Below are 23,803 nucleotides of genomic sequence, written 5' to 3'. Positions count from 1 at the left end.
TGATACCTTATCACTACCGGTTATTTTCAAACCAGCAGTAAAAAGGGAGCATGGATGACTTGTTCTATAGTAGTGTATACATCTACTAGCATCAGCATCAGCATCCATTAATAAATTAGGGCAACATGGTGGAGGACGTCGAGGTGGAGGACGTCGAGGTGGACGAGGTCGAGGTTGTGGCGGTTCGATGGAGGAGGTTGGGACCGCGGTAGTACAATGGAGGAGCTCGGGGATAGGGCGGTGCAGTGGAGGATGTTAGGGCTAGGGCCACACACAATGGAAGACTTCATGACCAGGCGGCATCGTGAAGGAGGTTAGAGCCGTGGCAAAACAGTGGAGGATGTCGGGGCTGGGCCAGCATGTAGTGGAAGAGGTTGGGGTTAGGTGGCATGGTGGATGATGATGGGGAAATTGCAGTGTAGTGGATGAGGTCGGGTTAGTGGTGGCATAGTGCAGGAGGTCGAGGTAGTGGTGGTGCAGTGGATGAGATCCTGGCAGTGGCACTGCATTAGATGAGGTTAGGGCCATGACGGAACACTTTGGATGATGTTAGGGTTATGACAAAGACGTCAGTCCTATATAGAGTTTGGAGAAAATTTTGGAAGATGAAACATATCGCAGATGGTTGTGCATAAAGCATCTTATGTGATATATGCCATTATAGAAGGTTTTCTAACTAGAAATCGTCTTCGATATCTTTGTTACTTAGTTTTTTTTTACAATATTCGATCCATATTGCTTTATATTACAATTGTGTATTTGACTACACATAGAGATATACTAATTCCATATTTGACTACATATAGAGATATATTAATTGCCTATTGATTTATATTACAATTGCATATTTGACTGTACACAAAGATATATTAATTGCATATTGGTTAATATTATAAGTAACCAAAAGCCAAGATATGGTGTTTCTCCCATTTCGTACACATACAGATATATTAACTCTAAATATTATTGCTACATGTAGATAACTCATTCTTTAAGTTTTTCATACATACATAAAAATATTTACTACGTATATCCTATGCTAGCATATGCCACTTTGTTGCCGGGGCATCGAAGGTGGTAGCGTGGCTGATGGCAATGATATCGATGGTACCACTATTATCGTCATCATTGGAGTCGTCAGAATTAGCACTGCCCCCCTCGTCATCGGTGCCCTCATGATCATCATCTTCCTTGTTGGCCGACTCACTCGTATCCAGTCATGGGCATGCCAGCCTCCTCTTTTTCTCCTTCTCCCCCCCCCCCCTCGTCCGGGTCGGCCGCCAAAACCATTTGCGATATCGTTGATGCTTTGTTTTCCTTACAATCTTTGATCCATATTAGTATATATTACAATTAAATATATTTGACTATACACAAAGATATATTAATTGCATATTGGTTTATATTAATTAATATTAACCAAAAGCTAAAATACAAGTTTGTCTCATTTCATACACACATAAATATATTAATTTTGAATATTGATTATTACTACACATATATATAACACATTCTATAATATATATATATCCTATGCTACCCTACGCCTTTTTGTCATCGGGCCACTGAGGGTGGTAGCGTGGCTGATGGCGATGTTACCGGTGGCACCACCGTTGTCATCGTTGTTATCGGAGTTGTCAGAGTCAAAATCAACGCTAGCTACCTCCTCATCTTTCTCCTCGGCCGCCTCGTCCTCATCTCCGTCCTCCTCCTCATCCTCAAGGGCATGCACGATAGCCTCATCGTTGGCATCCTCATTCATGACCATGAGTTCTTCATGCAGGGCTTGTGCAGTAGCAGGGTCATTCATGCCCGCATTGGCATCTTCATCCATGGTCATGAGTTCCTCATGTAAGGAATGCACAATAGTCTCGTTGTTGCTGGTATCGTCAACATTCGTGCCTCCTCTTGTTCTTCTTCTCCCTCTCGTTCAATCAACATCCAAAATCGGGATGGCCACTTGTTCAGAGAGGGTGGCTGCTGGGAAGACAAAGTCATTGATGGTAGTTCAAAGTGTAAGATGGGACTAGAGCAACAAGAACAAAGTGAGTGATAGAGAGAGAGAGCAACCAGCTGGCTCCAGGTCACACGAATATAAAGCTGAGTTCCTTTGGGTTACCGACTCTTCGTATTCTGGATAGGTTTGAACTCACATAACCTGCTATGACGATTGAATATATATCACAGAAGGTTTCATAGGTCAGAACAGTCTGTGATATCGGCCATCGTAGTCGTCTTTTTCTCTATAATTGTCTATGATTTCTTTGAAACTCTATTTTTTCTTTAACTATCTTCCTATCCTTGTCTTAAATTTTGCTATCCGTTTCATACACACTATAATTTGATTTTAAGCTATTTCATACACACAATGCACATAGCTAAGTTTTATATATATATATATATATATATGTATATATATATGTATATATATATATAAATTGCATAATGATTTTATCTTAAAAGCAACCAATATATTGCCTATATTATAACCAAATTAAAGCCAAAATACGGTGGCTGGCGCCCATGAAGCCAAAATGGAGCCATGTCGGCGAGCGTCGCTACACCACCTCTTTTGCCTAAGCTATTAGCTAGCTAGCACTATATATATACTGTGTGCTAGATTCAGTTCTTCGACGAAGGGGTGTTATCAATGTCAGTCGACAGTAGTAGGGACTAGTGCGGGCTGTCGGGCTCCTCCTCAGGGTCTTCCTCCTTAGAGCCCTCTTTGTCCTTGCCGCTGTCACTATCGTCTCCCTCAGGCTTCTCCTCCTCCTCAGGCTTCTCTTCCTCATCCTCGCTATCGTTGTCATCGTCATCGTCCTCCTCCTCAGGTTCATCCTCATTGAAGCCCTCCTTGCCATCGCCATCCTCCTCCGGCTCCTCATCGTTGGAGTCACCGCGTACTCGTCGGTGATCTTGCAATCGCCCAAATCTGTGACCTATTCATCTTCATCACCGTCATAGCCCGACTCTTCCTCTTCCTTGGGCTCAAGCTTGGGCATAGGCTTGTCTTCCTCGGACTCAGACTCCTCCTTAGGGTCCGAGTCCTCCTCGACGTTGGGCTCACCGTCATCAAATAGTGTCTCCTTGTCATAGCTGAGCTCAACGAAGAGGGTCACCAGTCAATTGTTGCTAGCACCCTCCTTGTTGCGATCGGAGGACAAGGTGGGCGGCAACAACAGTAGCAGCAAAACCCGCAGCGGCGGCGAATCGAGAAGTGGGAAAGGTGATGATGATGAGGAGGCCATGGTGTGGATTTGTCAAGAGTGAAGTGAGAGAGAGATCGAGTAGAGTGAGAGTAAAAAAAGACCTAACTATCTCTTGTGCGAAAATAAAGCGCTAAGCGTCGTCTGCCTAGCTTCCCAGCCCAACTATTCATATTCAGGGAAGCTACACATGAAAACCGACTATGATCATGATAATATAACATACGATATACGATATGGATCATGACAGACCTATCCTACAAGCAACCATATGGGATTATATTGCAGGTGATTGTTGTTGGAACCAATCTATCTGTGATGTTCAGTTATCCTAGATCCCCCCCCCCCCAACTCCCTCGAGCTAGTTCGCTGACATGGTTATTCTTTTGTTTTACAAAATTTACTATATATATTTGGGCAGAAGCTACAATTTGCAGGACCAATTGGTCTCCGGTTCCGTGAGATCAAATTTCTTATGCACACTAGCTTCGCAGATGTTCCGGTTATGCATGCTTAAGATGGTATATAGCTTCTAAACTTGCTAGTATAGGAACTAGTCTCGGGTCTGATGGTGTGTTAATCTGATCTGAATCTCTTCCTGTTGATGTAATCCCGTTTGCGACCGTCGAAACATATTCTCTTCAACTTATTAATGTAATCTATTCAATATATTTTATTAAGATAAAAATTAATTATATATTGGACCGTATCCTTGGTCCGTAGGTCTTCTGGGCCGACCGTGCTCCGTTTCAACCTCGGTAAAAAGCCCACGCGCGGCCTCCGAGACTCTCCTCCACGGGCACAAGGGAACGGAGGCTCCCAAGTCCCAAAGCATCATCGCCGCCGGCACCTCCCTCCGCCCGATCCTCCGTCCGCTGCCCGCCGCTCTTCTCAGATCCCTCCAGGCGAGGACTGTGTCCTTCCTGTGCTGGTTAGTAATCCTTGCTCCCTTGGATTGGACGGGTTCCTTCGTTGCAAGGAAGGGGTGGGTTTGGTCTTGTTTTTGATCAATTCAAACCCAAATCCTTCTTCCTCTCCGTTCGGATTCAGTTGGTTTTGGATTCGTGTGCTTCGCCGAGTTAACCTACTAATCGAATGTAATCAAATCCATCCATCTGTGGTTCGATCGGGATGGCGCGGGTGGGTGCAGTCCCAAAAATTTGGGGTTTCAACTGAACCCCCAATTTTCATGCTATGTTCGCTCCTGTGCATCAGCTTCTGTATGTAGTCAAGATTAATTAAGGTAGAGATAGCGGGATTGCGCACATTTTAGGTTAGAAATGGTATGAGTAAGCCCTAACTAGGTGGACATGCCTTTGCGCAGTTTGTTAAGAAGTATTGCTCTGTGCTTTTGTTTTAATCGTTGTTGTTGTTATCTTGATTGCGAACTGTTTGCTGGTCCCTTTCATAGATGTCTATGTTGATGTTAGTAACCCAAACCTCGAACAAGCATATAGAATGCAAAGTAGACTGGTTTTATCTTTTGATATCTTTTGATTAGAAAGTTGCCTTTGCTGATTGCGTAAGTGTGCTTTGGAGCTCTTGTAAAGGAACTGTTTATTAGAGCAAATAGTGAAGAAGGATTAATTGTTATACAACATGTTTTGCATTATATAGATTCTATCGTGGCTGCCCTATCCATAGAAAATGCATGTTTCCGGCTGCCAATTATGGTATTTAGTGAGCTCCGATATATATGTAGCTACTTTTGACCTCTCTTTTTTGTTATTTTATAAATACAACTATTGCAAGGATATTTCCATCTCCAGTAGCTGAGTGAAACCCTTAGTATAATAAGAAAATATTTCTTTATTTTACTTTCCTTTTGCAATCCATCCTTCTATGTTGCAATAAGATGTTAAAATACAGATTTGCTCTAGTAGCTACTATGGTTCATCAGACAGATTTCACCTTTATTATTTAGGTTAGGCCTATCAAAATTGGTACCTCTACTTTTGCTATTTCATTATATAAGATATAATGCTCATTTAATCATATGGTGGTTTCTGGTTTGATTTCTTTTTAGATAGGACGACTTGGGTACCATCTCTTGTTATATTGAAAAAAAAAAGGTGTTTCTTTGCTAGTTTTTAGAAGAAGGTTGAAATAACTATCAACCAATGCAGTACATTGTTAGCTTTGCTCTGGTCTTCTATGCTTTCTACATTTCTTTTTTGAAATACAGTGAGTGGGAGGGCTTTTAAAATGTTTTGTGAAGACCAGAAGTCAACTTGATGTCCTGGAACTTGTAATTTCCTTTTCATTTTTTGAGTTCAAAGAATTTAAACAAACTATGTGATATACAATAATGAGGAGAACTTGATCTGCTCCCCATGTCACAGCAGTATGGGAAGAAACCTGTTTCGTTTTGGGAGCCATCAGAAAGTGGACTTGGTTAGAAACTTCTCATTTTGAAACGAATAGCATTATGGAAATCACATTACACTTCTCCATTATTCTGTATGTGCTAATTTTCCTGTTACTGAATGCAACAATGTCTGGATATGGTTAAGAGCTTTCCATCAATATGATATGTATTTTTCTCTTCTGAATGTAGAACAGCAGTATCTGTTTCTGGATCGAGATAGAAAGATGTACCTGCATGTATTAATATAAAAAAGATGAGCTTAATTTATATAAGAGCTACCTTAACTTTAGCTGGTGAATTCATAATCAAACCACTGTTTTAGGAGCAGATAGTCATGTGCACCTTTTTGGAAATTGTCTTTAATTGATCTAAAATGTAGAATTTCTTCTGTATACTTAAAAGTTTAAAATCAAGAACAAAAATCTGATATATATGTATGTCCATACCTAACTTTAATCCAGTTAATGTTAAATATGATTAACATCTGCATGACTGTTAATTGTTGAATCTGCACTTGCATCAAACTGATATCTTGATTTGTCCTGGATTCATTTTAGAAGTATAGATGCATATTTAGTATTAGGATCTCCTAACATGTGCATATATGTTTACGCATGTCAAGTTTTTCTTTCCTTTTTTTTTTCACTTCTTTCCTCCCATGTTTATTACTGGCAGCTGGAAACTTAGAACCAAGGATGCACACTTTTGTTATTTACTTTACTTAATGTGTTGAAATTGATAGGGTAATTTTTCACTTGGGAAAGGAAGGACACTCGCAAGCCAGAACATTCTTGAATAACCTGATTAAAGGACATGCGATGTATGCTTTCCTCCCTGCTCATGTGTTTGTGCATCTTAATTATCCTTTATTTTAAATAGAATCAGAAATAAACAATGCTATTTATGGTTATATATCTTCAGTAAGGAAGGCAAACGGAGAGAGGCGTAGCTCAGATCATCGCAATAATGATGTTTCATGGATCTCGGAGGTTAAAGACATATCTAATGTTGCTGTAAGGAAGAAAAGGGGGAGAAGAGCACCTCCATCTGCTAAAAGATTACGTGGTCAACAGGTTGATAAGGTGATTGACAGTGATGATGCCGTTGACAATGACATCGATGATACAGATGAAGGCCAGGTTGGTAAAAATCAGTCTATTGCGCACATTGAGGAATGCATTGATGGGGGAACTGGTGATCTAGACATACCAAAAACAGGCAAGTCAGGTAATTCTTCTGATGGTCTATCCTCAGCTTCAGAAGAACAAGATCATTCGACAAACTCCAAAGATATAATAAAAAAATCTAGCACTCAAACCACAGAGAGGGTTTCTGAAAGCCCAACGAGAAGCAAGAAAGATGAATTTCATTTGAAACAGGAAGGGGTTGATATTGAGCCCACAGGCCAGAATGACTTAGCAAATGAAGATGGTTCTCATGCGAAAGCAGCTGTTGTGAAGAAGGGTACTGTTGAAGAAAGAAGCTCTCAAGAAATCAAGGATGACGTGAGTTTCTTGTTTTTGAATTTATTTTGTTCTGGTTTTAAAAAAATTATTTTATTCCAGCATTTTCATTTTTATCTGTGATCACATATATTGTCTGCACGAAGAATGTCCAGCTTTCTTGTTGAGGAGCTATGTTTTATGCATCTTGGAAGTGATTTATTTGCATCTGATCAAAACATACTACATTTGTAATACTTACACCTTTGACTTTGTGTTGACAACTAAGTTCCATGTAAACGGTCAATATCCAGCAGGTATTTGACGCGCAAGTGAATATGACTTCCTCTGAGAATAGAAGTGCTGAAGAAATTGAAGATGTGAGTTCAGAACCTTAAATTTCTGTTTTGTTGTTTATCGCTTGCTTGACCTCAATAGGTCGTATTTAGAATGGTTAGTTGTTTTTTCTTTTTCTCTAATTGAATAATGCCCTGAGTTTTGAATTACCTAAAGGAAACCTTTTTGAAAACATTAGGTGAAAGTGTGTGACATATGTGGAGATGTTGGTGACGAGGATAAGCTTGCTGTCTGTAGTAGATGCAATGATGGTGCTGAGCATACGTAAGGTTTCTTTGCTGCATTGCTTTTTTTCTGTGCAACTGTTAGGGTGGAATTAGTGGATTGCGTCTGATTACGGTTAAAGTTGCTATTGGCTATCTTTTCATTTATAATTGGAGACTGCAAACCTAATAGCACAATTAGTGTTCGAGTGCACTGATAAGTCTACACAATTATTATCTTTGACTATCTATCCAACATTTCTTTCCATAATGTCTTCTCAGAAGATGGTGCTGTTAATCTGCTGAGTTTTTTTTTAATGTCTCTGTTTTGCTTCAGTTATTGTATGCGGGTAATGATGGAAGAGGTTCCAGATAGTGAGTGGTTGTGTGAAGACTGCCAAACTGTGGTAGAACTTGAAAAGAAGAAACTAGAAAAATGTGAGGTGAAGGTTGGCACTTCAAAAGGACAGTTCTTTGAAGGGAAAATAAACGAGCCTCTCGATGCTGCAAAGAGAAGTTCTTCTGACAGTGAATTGAATGTAGAAAATGTAGGTAACAAAGAGTCAGATACTGCAAATGAGGGCAGTGATGTGGTCAATAACAGGATGGAAGAAGATGCTGTGATTACTTCCTTAGTTAGAGAAACTATTCCAGAACCTGGTGGCTTATACACAGGGGCTGACTCCAGAAAAAGAATGCCACTGTCACAGGAGAGCTCATTCAAGTTCGATGCGGACAAAGGAAAGCAACCCAGTCATCAAGTGGCAACCTCATTGGCATCTAATGCTCCGAAGAATCAGGCACCACAACCTCGTGGTAAATTTGTTAATATTATTATTTTCAGATTTATACTCTCTACTTAAAATCTAGAATGTTCAATATAAGATACTTCTGCTGGGGCTTGCCCTGAAGACGTGTTATCAAATGAAACTATACTCAGCAAGGTTTACTGCAGGTCAACTTTCCAAATCCACTTCTTTCAATAACTCAAAGGTTCCCAAAGTGAAACAGCTATTGAATGAAGTTCCTCAGAAGCCAAAAAATTTGAAGGAATCTTGGTCTTCTATCATTAAAAAGGAGGGTCCAGTGAGCATGACTACTAAGTCCGCAACCTTCAAAAAGCCTAAACCTTCTGAGCCAGCAAATAAGGCAAAGTCTTCTATCTTGTCAACTGCTGAGGGGCCAAGGGTGGTGAATCCGCTGGTGAGCCAAAATGTTTCAAATGATAGATGCACTTCTATATTGGGGTGTCCCTCTGTTACTACATCAATGGTTGCTCCTGTTCTTTCAAAAGCTGACACCACAGCTCAGCACCTCGCTACAGGAAATAACATGTCAGACTCTAATAATTTAAGCACTGCTCATGGACAGGGTGGTAAAAACTCTCTTGGTAAATTTCCTTTTTCCCCCTTCTTCCCCTTGCATGTCATTTTGCTAAATGCAGGCATTTTATTTGTCGAGTAACTGTGATTTGTTTTTTCAGGAAACAGTGAGCTAAAGAAACTGCCTTTAGCAAAAGTGCCTGGAAGTATGATGATATGTAATGCTGAGAAATCCTCTGGTATTCTTGGTCCCGGTGCACAGAGAAAGATAATTCAAAACTCAGATCCTTCACACCGGGATAATAAAATAAAGGACCCACCTGGCTTCAGACTGGGTGCTTCTGGCAGTAATCGTGCAATTCGTTGCCAAAGATGTAATGAAGCAGGTCATTCTACACAATTTTGTGCTCTTGGCAAACTTCGCTTGTCTGCAATAAAACCTTTGAGTGAGCGAAACTTGAAGGAAGCATCTGCCAAAAGGAATAAAACTTCTGAAACTAGCACAATGGTGGCTACTGAAAAGGCTGCTTCCAGAATAGCAGATCAATCTGAGCAAATCCCAAAATGTGGTACTTCTCAGAATCAGATGTATGGGCCAACAGATGTTTTATCTGCCTCATTCAGCCACTTGAAGAAGCCCTCCTTGTTCATTCAAACTAATGAGCAGGATATGAGATACGGTTTGTCCAACCCTGGCAGCACAGCTTCAGTAGATTGTATTAAGCTGAAGTCCAAAGATGATAATCCCACTCTATCTGCCACAACAGGAAGCTCTGTTGATAATGGTCCTATGCCAAGTGATCAAAGGGATGAATCCAGTCAAGGCTTTTCAACTGGTGGTGAACCAATAGCTTCAACTGTCCCAGAGCTGGACTACATATGGCAGTATGGATATTCTTCTATTTCCATCTCATGTGTGGAATTATTTACTTATTTTACATTTATATTAATAGGTTATTAATAGGTTCCTGTACATGCTATTACCAATTTACCATCAACTATGAAACCTGTTTGTCAGATCATGCTTAGTGTTCTTATATCATATGATTTCATGTGTGGTGTGCTTCATGGTTCATTTTCATCTGGTTTTTAAACCTTGATTATCACTCAGCCTGCCTTGGTTGCAATCAATATCGCTTGAGCTATGCAATGTATTTGTTCATGATATGTATTTTAAACTTTTGTGTTCGATCAGAGGTGGTTTTGAGCTATGGAGGACTGGAAGATCACCGGAGCTATGCGATGGTTTCCAAGCCCACTTATCATGTTCTGCTTCACAGTCAGTGCTGGAAGTAGCAAAGAAATTCCCTTCAAAAGTCCAGCTTGAGGAACTTCCTCGTCAGAACTCATGGCCAACACAATTTCAGGAAAGTGGTCCAACATATGACAATGTTGGTCTTTTCTTCTTTGCTAGAGATGTTCAGAGGTCCGTTCCTTGCAGCTTTTCTCCTTGCGCATATGTGCTTCAGTCATCAGTATCTCACTTTGTCTAATTCAAAATTCTAACTTAAATTGGGTTTTTGCAGCTATGAAAATCACTACAGTAAATTAGTTGAAAATATGCTGAAGAATGATTTAGTGCTCAGAGGAAGTGTTGACACAGTTGAGTTGCTTATATTCCCTTCCAATATCCTGTCAAAAAACTTCCAAAGTAAGAATTCTTCCACCAGTTCAAGTGTTATTTTATCTCATGATAGTGTTTTGTTGTAATTGATCGTATTCTTATTCTGCTTCAGGATGGAACATGCTCTATTTTTTATGGGGTGTGTTCAGAGTTAGCAGAAAAGATTGCTCAAACCTTCCACCTGATGTACCCACATGTAGACGCAAATCTAATTTGAGTGAGGATCCCTGGGCTGTAGATCCAAATACCTCTGTTCTGTCTTCTAGTCATTCATTCTCAAAAGACACGAATAATTTTGATGAACCAGACCGCAATTTCGTGAAGTCAGCTACTTGTGCAGACTATCAATGTCTACCGAGTTTGGAAGCCAATCATCAGGGATCTTTGAATGGAGAGAACTCTTTGAATCAGCCTGTGAGTGGAACACCTTTAGATGATCATCATGATTCAGTTACAGCACGATGTTCAACGGATAACAATGGTGCTATCGATCACTCTGCCACCGCTGCAGGAAGAAAGCACCAGGTGAGTAATTATAGCTCATTCTGCCTCGTAAAGCCTGCTTCTTGAGTGTTTTATTTATTCTAGTTGCATTTATATTATCATGATCTTTCTATAAAATTCAATAGTCATTCCACTAGATGGATTCGTTTCAACCTTTGTTGGCAACCTGCGAATATGTGTAAGTAGCTTGGTGCACAGCTTGGTGTCTCAGATGCCTTCATGAGATCTGGCTTTCTGTCACTTCGTTTTGCATAATTATTTAGATGATTCCTCCTATCAGCATCTAAATTTACCATTTAGTTATACCTGTGCAGAACCTTAATTATTCAGAACACCGAGATAAAACGCGGGACACTTTCGATGGTACTGTTAGTGAAAGAGATTTTGATGTGAATATGGTGCCAATTGCTTGCTCTGTCCCCTTAATCCATGAAGAACCTGGTAAGGAGAGCAAAACCATCAAGATTAACGATGCAGAGCACCTCATGGATATAGACCATGTCAATACTGCTGAGGTTAACACAGGTGCACTGGATCCTTTTTTACATGCATCAGGTGGTGCATGTAAAAGAGATTTTGAGATGATCAATGGAGCTGATGGAGCACTCGAGCATAAGAAAATTAAATTGGATAATGTAGTGTCTCCAAACTCTGGTTTACGTGAGAATATCAATGATGGAAGGTTATCTTCTAAGATGCATCCCCTCACAGCTTCCTCTGTGGATGGTGGCACTGACAATAAACTGATGGCAGGAAGCTCAAACAGTGATGGAAAGTGCGTGTTTCCACTAGATCTAAATGAAGTGGATGATGCAGTATCTGAGAATATTGTAAATATTCTGTCTTCAGATGATGAAGAGTCACCAGAACCTGGTGTGCCAGATCTTAAGCTGGAAACGAGGGATGATAGATCTTCAGGAAAGGTCACGTTGTCCTCTGTTTCATCAAAGGTTGGAGAGAAGCAAAATAATGGAGATAATCTGCCAACTGATATAACGGGTTCCCTCTCCCTCTCTCTTGGTTTTCCGTCAAGGAAAGGAACAAGCTAGTAAACCGCAATTGGATCCACATAGACGATGCCTGAGAGGAGCAGCAGGAATACTACATCATCCATTTGGGGCCAACAGTGATTGCTCGTTCTTGCATTTCTGATGTCTTGAGCGAGGATGAATCTTTGAAGCCCCTGCCCAGGGCATCATCCTGAAAACTGATGCACTTACAATGGTGCCTTGTCAATGTGTTCAGCAGATAGCCTCCTCCGAAGTGAAGTTTTAACTGATAACCTCGTGTGCTGTAGGCATCACATCCATCTCAAATTGCAAAGAGCTTCAATACTCAGACCCTGGGTCAACTCGGTGGACAAAGAGCAAGCCGGTATTTCAGAATTTGGAGGTACAGATTTGAGCTTCAGCCTCAAATCTGAGCTTCAATCTCAAATCTCATGTTTAAAATCTGCAATGTTAAGCGCGTGTCAACTTTTGCCCTTAGCTCTCAGCAGTCGAACAATTGGACAGTTCCCTTGCGAGAAAAATGCTGGCGTTTGGCTGCGTTAGCACACAAAATATTGTCGTCTCTGTTCATTTGTTACTTGAAATTTGCTGTGGGAAGTACACTAACCTGAACAGCATACACAATCACTTAGGCGAGCACCGTAATTCAACTTTTACTGTCCTCTGTAGCCTATCAACAAATTAAGAGACTTGTAGTATGAAATCTTTGAAGCAGCTTTGTTGGTAGTGGAGTATTAGGACCATGTGCTTTTCTAGAATGCTCTTCTCATTTTTTTTGGTCTAAGGGCTTGTCTGGAAAGGATGAATTATGATCCAGGTCTTTTTAATTCAATTCAAATTAGAATCAAATATTAAAATCTCCTAGAGGTACAGGGACGGGGCATGCATTATATTGCTGGCATTGCGCCGGATATGCTACAGGACGGAAGCAGCAATGGTCGATTGTTACATATGCCAGTTAGAGGAGCTAATCTAGCTAATAACAAAACTGTGTAGGAGATACACAAGTCATTATATAATTATTTAATTGCATGCATCAACTGGTTTGACCATAAAAGCTTACGCTGATGAGGAAAAGGCGGACAATATACTCGTACCTCAGCACTAATAAATTCAGTTAAAAATTCTTGCACCCGTCGCATCCAAGGAAGCCCGCCTCCGTGGAGCCTAGGGTTTATCGTCCAGTTGGATGCTTGTGTGGATCAACCGAGGGATCCAAATCGAGTCGCAACTAAGGTCCTGTTTGTTTCAGCTTCGGATTTTGGCTTTCAGCTTTTATAATCCGAAGCTGAAACAAACAGGCAGCTTTTGGTTATAGCTTTTTAAAATCTGCTGGTTGGATTGTGAGAATCTGAGAAGCTGGTTTTCCTCAGCTTTTGATAGATTGTGAAAGTTTATTTTACTAAACTGTCTATTAAATTTTTTTAGAATATACAGTCTAAAAACTTTTCACAATCTAACTTTTCACAATCCAACTTTTATAAGCTGCTTTTCAGAATCTCTAGCTGAAATAAACAGGCTCTAACTCCGAGCTTGGGATTGCTATCCAGTTCTTGCAATTGGTTATCGGCTAGGAGAGGAACAGGACGAATTCAAACTAGGTCGCGTTCCCCTCTCAATATGCGTTGGTGTTCCTGGAAATTGGTGGATTCCATGTCCATCGCAAGTTTGTGTTGATGCGTGTGGCGTAGGCTGCTACAAGCATGATATACATACGCTATCTAGCAGTTCGGAGAAGACTTCGTGATTAACCAGAACGAGTGAATTAAGCACCAATATACGTACGTATTCACAAATCTCAATAGGCCACCAAAAATACTCGTTTCGTACATAATTACTGAAGCCTTTGGAGTCTTGCACCGCCAAAATAAATCATATAGAGTTTTCTTTGCTCGATTATGAGAGAATTAGGATAAACTTTTGTAGACTAACGCCTTGGTCATTGTTATAGTACGCTAAACCACAAAACAATAAGGTCCTGTTTAGATCACAATAATTTCATAATATGATTTACATAAGAATTGTACTGGTTTATGTGAAATTCTTGCGTTCTTAGCAAGCTCAGGAAACACAAAAGAACAAAAGAGAAACAAAGCATCCATGTACTGCAATGTGAGTATCTGAGTCAGTAACTGGTGCTGCATGTACTACACCGCCACCTCCGCCGGCGTCTCAGCGGTGACGTTGACGCCGGCGCGGCACGTCGGGCAGGTGGCATGCACGCGCAGCAACCTGTCTACGCACGGCACGTGGTGTTGGAATGTGGCATATGAGTATGAGACTCATTCATGAATTTCAAATATGAGTACGAGACTCATTCATGAATTTCAAATCAGAAAATGCTGGTAGTTTAGTACCATATGCTCGTGCAAGGTGATATACACCAACATAAAATAGTGGAGCGCCCTTCTTTAAAATGGAGAAACAGAGAGAGAAAGAGTAGGCTCTAGCTATACATACACATGCATGCACCCATACTCACATATTTTTGCGTATAAAACTATGTGACTTGTGTATTGTGACGTGTAACAATGTCTGAAAGGATCGGTGACGTCCTAAAAGAGGGTAGAGTGAATTAGGATATTTAAAATTAATCGGCTCTAAAAACTTCACAAGATATCTATTTCTATCTAAATATACTCTAGATTCATCTAGTGTGTCTACTCTACCGTTTAAAGATTTGTAATCTATAGTTAATCTTAGCAAACTATTCTATTAAGGTAAACATATAATGATAGATTGTAAGAAGTAAATACAGAAATGTAAAGATGGTAGAAAGAGCAAAATCAGTATAAGAGATTTTTATCCCGTGGTATCAATGGTATAAACGTCATCTCTAGTCCATATTAGAGCAGCCACCTAGGCTATAGCTCCTGGATGGTACCCGGTCACGACACTTGAGCCACCAAGGTCTCAAGTGGGTAGAGCCATCAAGCCACCAAGACAAGGTCTTACCACAAGCCTTTCGTCTGGTCACTTGTCGCTGTCTTCACTTCAAAGCTTTAGCCACTAAGGCAAGAATCTCTACATCCCCGTATAAGAGTCTTGCTGCTGCTCCATACTAAGTTGGAGGGTCAACAAACTTGAGCCACCAAGAGCCAAGGTGCCGGCAAGTCACAAAGACTCCAAGGCACCAGATTACCTCTCGATACAAGCTAGGATCACTTCTTGATCCTCTCTCTAGGTAGCAACACCTAGACACAACTCTCTCTCTCGGCTTATTAGCACTAATCACTACCTAATATTATGCTTAATTTCGTTGAATGATCACTTTTAGCACTTTGGTGGTTTGGATGTCTTCTCAACTGTCTATTAGCTTTCCTGAACTCCAACACGCTCAAATGGACGAGTGAGGGGGGGGGTATAAATAGCCTCAACCCTGTAAGCTAGGCATTGCTCCAATGGCTCCAATTGATTGTGAACATCGAATAATCCGGTGTCAACAGCAGTACCAACACCGGACCATCTAGTGTGTATAACAGTACAAACTAGCTATTGCAACTCAACTCAAATCCATTTATGAACACCGGATATTCCAGTGTAACCTTCAACTCCATCATTGGACCATCCGGTATGTATACTTGAGCCTGACTGAGCCACTTGTTTACTGTTTATTATCTGGTTTGTAATCTTCTGATCACCGAACCATCCAGTGTCTACAACTTCCCACACCTCTAAAAACCTTCTGAAAAATCCTTTGGTAAAGCCTCTGGTGTATTCTTCTCTTCACCATGTGGACCATCCAGTGAGCTCAAAGCTCTTCTGCACCGAAAAACTTTCTCCTGGAAAATGCTCCGGTGTCCGTTTCTCCTTAACACTAGACCATCCGGTGCATTGAACCGTAGAACCCTCTCTAAGAAAAATTGCTCCGGTGTGTGCACCAATCAAAGAATCGAACCAGCCGGTGAGGTCTTCACTTTTCTTCTCTGAGTCAAACACTTGGCTGAACATCGGACATTCGGTGAGTTCTTCTTTCTGAACACCGAACCATCCCGTGAGTGCATTTTCTTTTGAACTCGTTCAATTTAACCATTCTTGAGTTTGGCTTCGGTGGCTTCTTCATGTATTGCATCCATGAGACCTACTAATGCATATGCTTGACAAACATGTTAGTCATATTGCCTATGTTGTCATTAATCATCAAAATCACATGCATGCCCTTAGAGGGCCATGTTCGCTACAATTTCCTTTTTTTGTTATTGATAACAACACAACCAAAGAAAGAGGCAAATACTTAAAATATACCAATTGAAAACCAAAAACCAAATGTAAATGGCACAAGACCTTACTTACTTGCTTGGATGCATGGTAAGAACAAACAATGATACCAATTTTAATGGAAAAATCTCATCTTTGTCATACATTGTTCTTACCTTCATTTTGTCCCCCTTTTGTTGTGGTCACCATAGAGATAATTCTTCCCTTATCGCCACTTATCTTCCTTGATCGACCCATGCAAGAGCTCCTTCATTTTATTAATCTTGGTGTCCCTAGGCATTTTGCTTTCTTGCTTGTTCTTCCCTTAGGCATGCCATCTTGCTTTGGTCACTAAAATTCACCCCCTTTGTCAACAATCTCAAAAAAAACTACAAACACATGTTGACTTCAAGAAAAAAATATTAGAGCAAACGGGAGTGAGCTTCATAAATTATTATCTAATAAGATGATACCACTTGTATGAATAGATATAGATCATAATTCATGAAACTCACATAATATGGTCTGAACTTGTAACACCCTGGATTTTATAATTTCCTAAACGTTTTCTAGAATTAAATATGGTTTAAAATAAATAGAATATGTTAAAACCTATTTTCTAAAGTAAATTTAATTTTACCATAGTTTATACCTTGGTTGAAATGCATTCATGCCGAGAATAGAAGCATTAGGGTTTTATTGTATGAAAAATGAATTTTTGAAAACATTAAGGCACGCCTTATCTAAACTCCCATTCACTTAACCACCGCTTATATAAGTCTGCCCCCCCCCCCCACACACGTTTTGATCTGTTTTTCCCGAACCCTAGCCCACCTCCACCCATCTCCTTTGTTGCTCGGCCAAGCTTGATGCCGTGCCGTTTTCGCCGCCTTTTGCCATCACCGACCCACCAGTGGGCTTCGACTCCATTCACTGAGCTCGTCGGTGCCTTCGCCATCACTCCTCGGCCATCGAAGCACCGCGTCACTCAGCCCTGACAGCCATCACCACCCTCTCTCATCGCCAGCGCATCTCACCGCCTCTCGGAGCCACCCGACGCCCTAGGTGAGTTCGCCGTCCTCCCCTCTCTCTTTTCTACCACTTTCCCTTGTCATCGGCGAGTTGGAGCGCCGATCCGGTGAAATTCCGTTGAGTCCACCACTGAACCCGAGTCCTGCCGCTGCCGGTCACCCCCTCTCCAGCAGTTGAACCCCTCTACTCATCTCTCAACCGTTGGATCTAGAATGCAAGATCAAGATTAGATCTATATATACCTCTTCGTTGTCCAATGACTCGTTGACACGTGTCCCCTTCATATACCAAGCCAGCATCCACCTCAGCCTGCCACATCATCGCCACATCAGCCACAATGCCGACATATCATGCCACGTCAGCATAGCTTTGTCATTTCCCTATTTATTTTAATTCAAGAAAATTAGCAATTTTGCACTTAAGCCCTAAACTTTTCTGTATTTACCGAAAAGCCCCTATCTTATTATAGTTTAGTCCTTAAACTTTCATGTATTTACAAATAGGTCCCACTATTTTTTCAAAAAGGCCAATGTCTTTTCTGTTTTATTCAAAATAGGTCCTTTTTCTTTTCAGATTTAATCCTAAAATTGTTTTTAGCGTAACTCTCGTTCTAGCTCTAATTTAGGTGATTTTCACGCTCACGTGTTCGTAGTAGCATGTACTCTCTTTTAATATCTTTTTCATAGATGTTAGTTATTATTTGGTGTACTGTTCTAGTTAGTTTTGTTGTGTGTTTTTCTAGTGTGTTTCGAGAGTAGACGAGGAGCATTTCGAGAATTTGCAGGACCAAGTCTTTGAAGAGTCTGAGCAGCAAGTTGGAATAGACAAGTGTCCTTAAACATTCTGATCCTAGTTTCTCAAATGTGTTCTTTAATTCAAACATGCATGCTGTTAATTTTGAATCCCATTTACTTATAGCACCCTGTTCCATATATTCCTTATCGCCTAGTTGTCAGTAATGGTTATGATGGGTAGCTTATGCTTAGCGTTGCATAAGGGTATGGATGGGTTATTGGTTAAACATGGCTAATGAACTATGCAACTATGAGTTGGAAAATTCTGGTAATTGTTGTAGCAACATAGAGTATGGGGATGTCGAGGAGAAGGTTGGTCGATGATGGTGTGTGAGGTTCAGGTGTGTGAAGCACTATGGAGGGTGGTAGTGTCTGCATGGTATCCTAAGGACCGGTTCGTGGAGCGACAACCCAAGAAGTATCGTACCAACAATGAGGCATGGTATGGGACATGCCTGACCTACTAATTAGCGGATCCTCTGTTGGGTAACGGGCATGCTACGCTAGCCTAAAACAATTTTTTTTTACCGCATTCACCCAGAAAACCATGCTAGTAGGAGATCATAGATCGTTACCTCCCAACGCGCAGTGCAGTGGAAGAAGAGTTGGAGTTGACCGATCCAACGTCGTGCACGTCAAACTCCTCGAGCAGCTTTTCGATCAGATCTACGACCAGCCCTGCTCAGGTGGTCACACTCCCCGACCAACTTGAGCAGGTGGTCATGCTCATCGACAAGTTCCTCGACTAGCTCCCGATTAGGTTTGTTGTGTCCTCGACCAGTTTTGAGTGGTCGTGTCATGCTGTCCGACTAGATCCGAGTGGTTGCGTTATGCTCCGCGATCAGACGAGAAGGTGCATTGAGCAGTTCGTCACAGCTAGTGACCAGTCCCGAACATGTCGCGATCAACTCGCCGAGAAGATCAACGCTGCAATAGCAGGAGAACCTCTACGGTATCCACACGTACTGGGCAGAAACGTCGAGCGCTGATGTGCTAGCACCGCACGCGCCGCTAGGGTTTTAAGAGATCGTGTAGAAGGCTGCGGCTATGGTTTCAGAGTGGCTCAACGTTAGCACGCCCTACCCATGCCTCTCCTTACATAGAGCTCGCCAATGGGCTCCCACGTTGGAAGCCCTTTAGGACTCTAACTTCTCATGGATCACAATCCAATCAAAACCCATATACGAATCCAATTCACATGTTTTGTTCCAATCCATTAAGTGTGTGACCCATTAGGTTCATGTAGAAATGGCTACGACATGGAAACGCATTCCAAACAAAATTAATAGTAGTCCATAGCAGGACATGTTGACTCCCGAGTATACACAAAATATCATATCGGCTGAACCTTGATATACACATGCACCGATCCATTCGCCTCACGATACCAGTCAAGCTCAAGGCGAGATACGTGCCACACTTGTGATAGCTCGACCATTCACTCAATCAAGTAGTGGATTCATCATGACTAACTCTTTAATCATATTGGCATGGCCATGCATTTTCTCGATCAAACTACCTTGAGGGGCCCAGAGATATCTCTCCCGTTATCAAGGAGGGGCAAATTTCATCTTGATCGCTCACACCCCACGATATGTTACATGACAAGCCCGAAAACTTCTTTTATGACTACCCATTTACGGAATAGCGTTTGGCAGCCTCAAAGTATGCCACTGCACATTCTGAGAATCAATGACGGTCTCAGGTCTAAGGATCCTGCAGGTACAACATTTGAGATAACAACTGGTGGCACATCATAAATAACAATCCCAGCAGTATCTTAAGGTGGGTCTACCCAACATCATGTTCTCTAACATAAATATCCACATTATTGACTTGGTATATCTATACCTATGATCTATGAAACATGATCATCAATCAATACATGTGATGGTCTTATGTATCATCATAGTGATATGCGACCAGCGATCGACTAAGAATAATATCATAATATAAACAAAGAGTTTCATGAACAAGTCATGTACTTACCAACAATGTAAAAGGTAGTCATTCTTGGAATAACATATTATTCAAAAGTACATTAATATAGACATGTGATATAATCATCTTTATGATTGCCTCTGGGGCATATCACCTTCAATCTCCCACTTGCACTAGAGTCAATCATGTAAGTATCTAATACCTATAGCTCTCATGTGCCCCTCATGCTTTGGTCGTGGGAATGGCTTTTTCAACGGATCAGAAATATTCAAATCCTTGTGCACCTTGCATATCTTCATGTCACCCCGATCTAAAATCTTTCGAATAAGGTGATAGCACCGCAATATGTGCTTGGACTTCTGATTCGACCTAGATTCTTTGGCTTGTGCGATTGCTCCATTGTTATCACAATAGAGATCCATTGGACTAGAAACACTAGGCACCACACCTAACTCAGAAATAAACTTTCTGATCCAAACAACCTCCTTTGCAGCTTTAGAAGCTGCGATATACTCAACCTCTATCGTGGAATCGGCCACCGTTTCTTGCTTGGAACTCTGCCAACTCACTGCTCCTCTATTGAGGCAAAACACAAAACCAAATTGAGACCTCGAATCGTCCTTGTTGGTTTGGAAGCTAGCATCGGTGTAACCATTTACAACGAGCTCCTCCTCACCTCCATAGACTAGGAACGTAACCATAGTTCTTCTCAAGTACTTGAGGATATTCTTTACTGTTACCCAGTGAGCTTCACCCAGGTTTGATTGGTATCTACTCGTAACACCTAGGATACATCTGGGTATGTACAAAGCAAGGCATACATGATAGATCCGATAGCAGAAGCATACATGATCGCACTCATTTTCTGAAGCTCATCAGTGGTCAAAGGACACTAACTCTTGCTGAGAGTGATGCCATGTGACATCGGCAAGAAACCCTTTTCGAAATCCTGCATGTTGAACCTTTTCAATACCTTGTCGATTATGTACTCTGGCTTAATCTGATTAGCTTTTTGAGCTATCTCTATTGATCTTTATGCCCAATATGTATGCTACCTCTCCTAGATATTTCATTGAAAAACTCTTTTGCAACATTAGAATATGTCATCAAGCATCTTAATATCATTCCCGATCAATAATATGTCATCTACATACAAGACCAGAAACACAAGTGTGCTCCCACTAGCCTTTTTGTAAACACAAGGCTCTTCTTCATTCTTGATCAAACCAAACCCTTTGACCACCTCATCAAAATGAAGATTCCAACTCCGAGAAGCTTGCTTTAGCCCATAGATGGACTTTTGCAGCTTGCATATCTTCAAAGCATTGACACGTGGCCAAGGGTGGTACCAAAACATAATACAAAACTAAGGGATTTCATTTCTGGAGACTAGTGAAAGTGCATCTAGACCCCCTGTGTGGGTTTTGGATAATTGATAACAAACAATTAAGGGACTAATGAGTTTATTGAGGTTATGAATAGGATTTAGTCCCATCGATAAAGTTAAAAGGCGTTGGCGTCCCTGAAAAAGAAAAGAGAAGCGACATATAGTTACTCATAGGTTTAAATTCATTTTATTTTCGAATTTGAGTTTAGGAATGTCGTACTACTAAGAGGGATGCATGTTGATAGTCTTGAAGGTGTCTCAGTGCTCAAAGTGCCCTTTTAGAACTAAAATTTGAGACATACAACCACCCACGAACATCGGGATAGTTGCAAAAGTTGTCTGAACCCGAAGTTTCTGGGTTAGCCCGGATACTCTGGATTCTGGAGAGTAGCCAAAAGTCTCCAAGTTAGACTCTGAGCCAGGCTCTCGGTTTGGGCTTGAGTGCCTAACTCAGAGTTTCCAGGTGAACCCAGATACTTCGAGTCAGTACAAGAAGTACTGTAACAGCTAGTTTGGGGGCTGGGTTTAAATACCCCTCTCACCCTCTCCTTCATTTGCTGCTGAACTAACTCGAGACAAACTCATTCATAGTCATTCAATAGCCCCTCCAACTCCTGTAGTGCTTTAAGTCTTGCTAGATTTTGAGTGTTGAGTTGGGAGATGAGATTGAGTGCTAGTGAGCTTAAATCTATTCATTGAGCACTTGAGTTCATCGTTAAGCCGTTGATTCGTATTCTTTACTCTTGGAGCTTGGAGCTCCTAGATGGTTAAGTGTTGCTCGGAGAGCACCCAAGCTTATGGAGTGCCCCAGGAAGTTTGTGAAGGTTCTTCTTGCCTCTGCAAGGGAAGAGGAACTCTTGAGTAATCCCAAGCTCGATCTTTATAGTCGCTTAGTGAGGACAAGGGTTCAAAGAGACCTGGCTCTTTCTTGTCTCCTTTACATTTTTGCATGTTTTCCTTGTTCTTGTATTTTGGGGGCAAGGGGTTGCCTCGATCTACTTATTTGTGAGGTTGTAATTGCAGGTGGTTGGTTAAAAGAAGCTCTTGCATCAATTAGAACATGTGGTAACCTTTACATCCAACTAAACTTGCTAAGTTTTGCTCAGTTTTCAATTTCCCGTACAGGTCAGACTATCCGAGTTATCTCGAAGTCTCCGGACCCCGAAATCTCCGAATTGAATCGAAGTGTCCGGGTTTTGTTAATCCGCTGTGAAGTTTTAATTTTCAGAAAACGCCTATTCACCCCCCCTGTAGGCGACATCATGTACATTCAATTGCTATTAGAGCCTAACCTCCTACAAGGCTTCACCGCTTGGAGGATTTGAAGATGTCGGTGTCCGGGGAGAAAGGTCCGGCAAGCCCGAAAAGTCCGAAGGATGATTTTTCGACATCGGGTAACGGTAAAGGCAAGAGAGTTACAATTGAATTCAATTATGATAAATTGAATGCCTCTATTTCTTATATATCCGTGTCATTTGGGCACACACCTTATTTCGATGGTACACATTATACCACTGGAAGGCATAAAATGAAATTGCATTTAATATCTCTTCATCCAAGTATTTGAAAGATCATGTGTACAGGTTGTGAGCTATCGGATGAAGAAAAAGAACTCACTCTCGAGAAAGAGAAAAATCTCCACTGCAATGCATAAGCCGCAAGTGTGTTACTCTATGCTTTGAGTCCCGAGGAGTTCAACAAAGTGGATGGACTTGAAGAGACCAAGAAAATATGGGACACACTTCAAGTTGCTCATGAAAGCACCACAAGTATGAGGGAACCCAAGATAGAGCTGCTTAAAGGCAAATTAGGAAGATTTGTGATGGAAGATGATGAAACCCCTCAAGCAATGTATGATCGCATTATGGTGTTGGTGAATAAGATTATATGGCTTGGAAGTGAAGAACTTGATGATCACAAGGTGGTGAGAACATTGCTTAGAGCTTTTTCATCAAGAAATCTCACCTTGGTCACACTCATCCGAAATAGAAGGGATTACAAGATGCTCACACTAAGTGATGTACTTGGAAGAATTCTTGCTCATGAGCTCATGGAGGAGAAAGAAAATAATGTCAAGAATCTTGTCAAGCAAAGTTCTACCTCCAAAACAAAGAAGTAGCATTCAAGGCAAACAAGAGCAAGCAAGTTGAAGAATCAAGCTTAACTGAAGATGAGAGCTCAGATGATGAAGAAATAGCCTTTTTTGTAAGAATGTTCAAGAAATTCATGAAGAAGGATGGCTATAGAAAGTACAAGAGAGATATGCCCAAGAGAAGAACATCCAAGAGAGATTGCTATGAGTGTGACGAAGTTGGCCACTTCATCGTTGATTGTCCTAACAAGAAAAATAGCAAGGACAAGAAAGAAAAGAAGAACAAGCCTTTCAAGAAGGACAAGTCAAGACCCACAAGAAGAA

General features: G+C 41.1%; 1 protein-coding gene across 4 annotated transcripts; it reads left to right on the top strand.

Moving 5' to 3' along the window:
• The first annotated feature begins 3,948 nt into the window (after window positions 1-3,948).
• On the top strand, window positions 3,949-12,773 carry LOC133904280 (ASI1-immunoprecipitated protein 2-like). 4 transcript variants are annotated; one of them, XM_062345743.1, is made up of 13 exons: window positions 3,949-4,137; window positions 6,317-6,394; window positions 6,496-7,079; window positions 7,331-7,396; window positions 7,552-7,637; window positions 7,914-8,392; window positions 8,532-8,966; window positions 9,060-9,578; window positions 9,666-9,783; window positions 10,094-10,324; window positions 10,425-10,549; window positions 10,635-11,047; window positions 11,341-12,773. In XM_062345743.1, the coding sequence occupies exons 2-13, from the start codon at window positions 6,388-6,390 to the stop codon at window positions 12,073-12,075; spliced, it is 3,798 nt and encodes a 1,265-aa protein (XP_062201727.1). In that variant the 5' UTR covers window positions 3,949-4,137; window positions 6,317-6,387; the 3' UTR covers window positions 12,076-12,773. The 4 variants fall into 4 exon arrangements, with proteins under 4 accessions (XP_062201727.1, XP_062201728.1, XP_062201726.1 ...); XM_062345744.1 differs by having other exon boundaries at window positions 9,060-9,783; window positions 10,635-10,739; window positions 10,830-11,047; XM_062345742.1 differs by having other exon boundaries at window positions 7,334-7,396; window positions 9,060-9,783.
• Window positions 12,774-23,803: the final 11,030 nt, after the last annotated feature.

This window comes from Phragmites australis, chromosome 22 (assembly GCF_958298935.1).
Source record: "Phragmites australis chromosome 22, lpPhrAust1.1, whole genome shotgun sequence".
NCBI classification, from domain to species: domain Eukaryota; kingdom Viridiplantae; phylum Streptophyta; class Magnoliopsida; order Poales; family Poaceae; genus Phragmites; species Phragmites australis.
This window is presented reverse-complemented; position numbering and strand designations above follow the sequence as displayed.

Bases quoted from the DNA above. Each gene is read 5' to 3' on its own strand.
- LOC133904280 (XM_062345741.1), top strand. The intron at 7,080-7,330 runs GTGAGTTTCTTG...GTCAATATCCAG, and splicing joins CTCAAGAAATCAAGGATGAC to CAGGTATTTGACGCGCAAGT. The intron at 11,048-11,340 runs GTGAGTAATTAT...ATACCTGTGCAG, and splicing joins CTGCAGGAAGAAAGCACCAG to AACCTTAATTATTCAGAACA.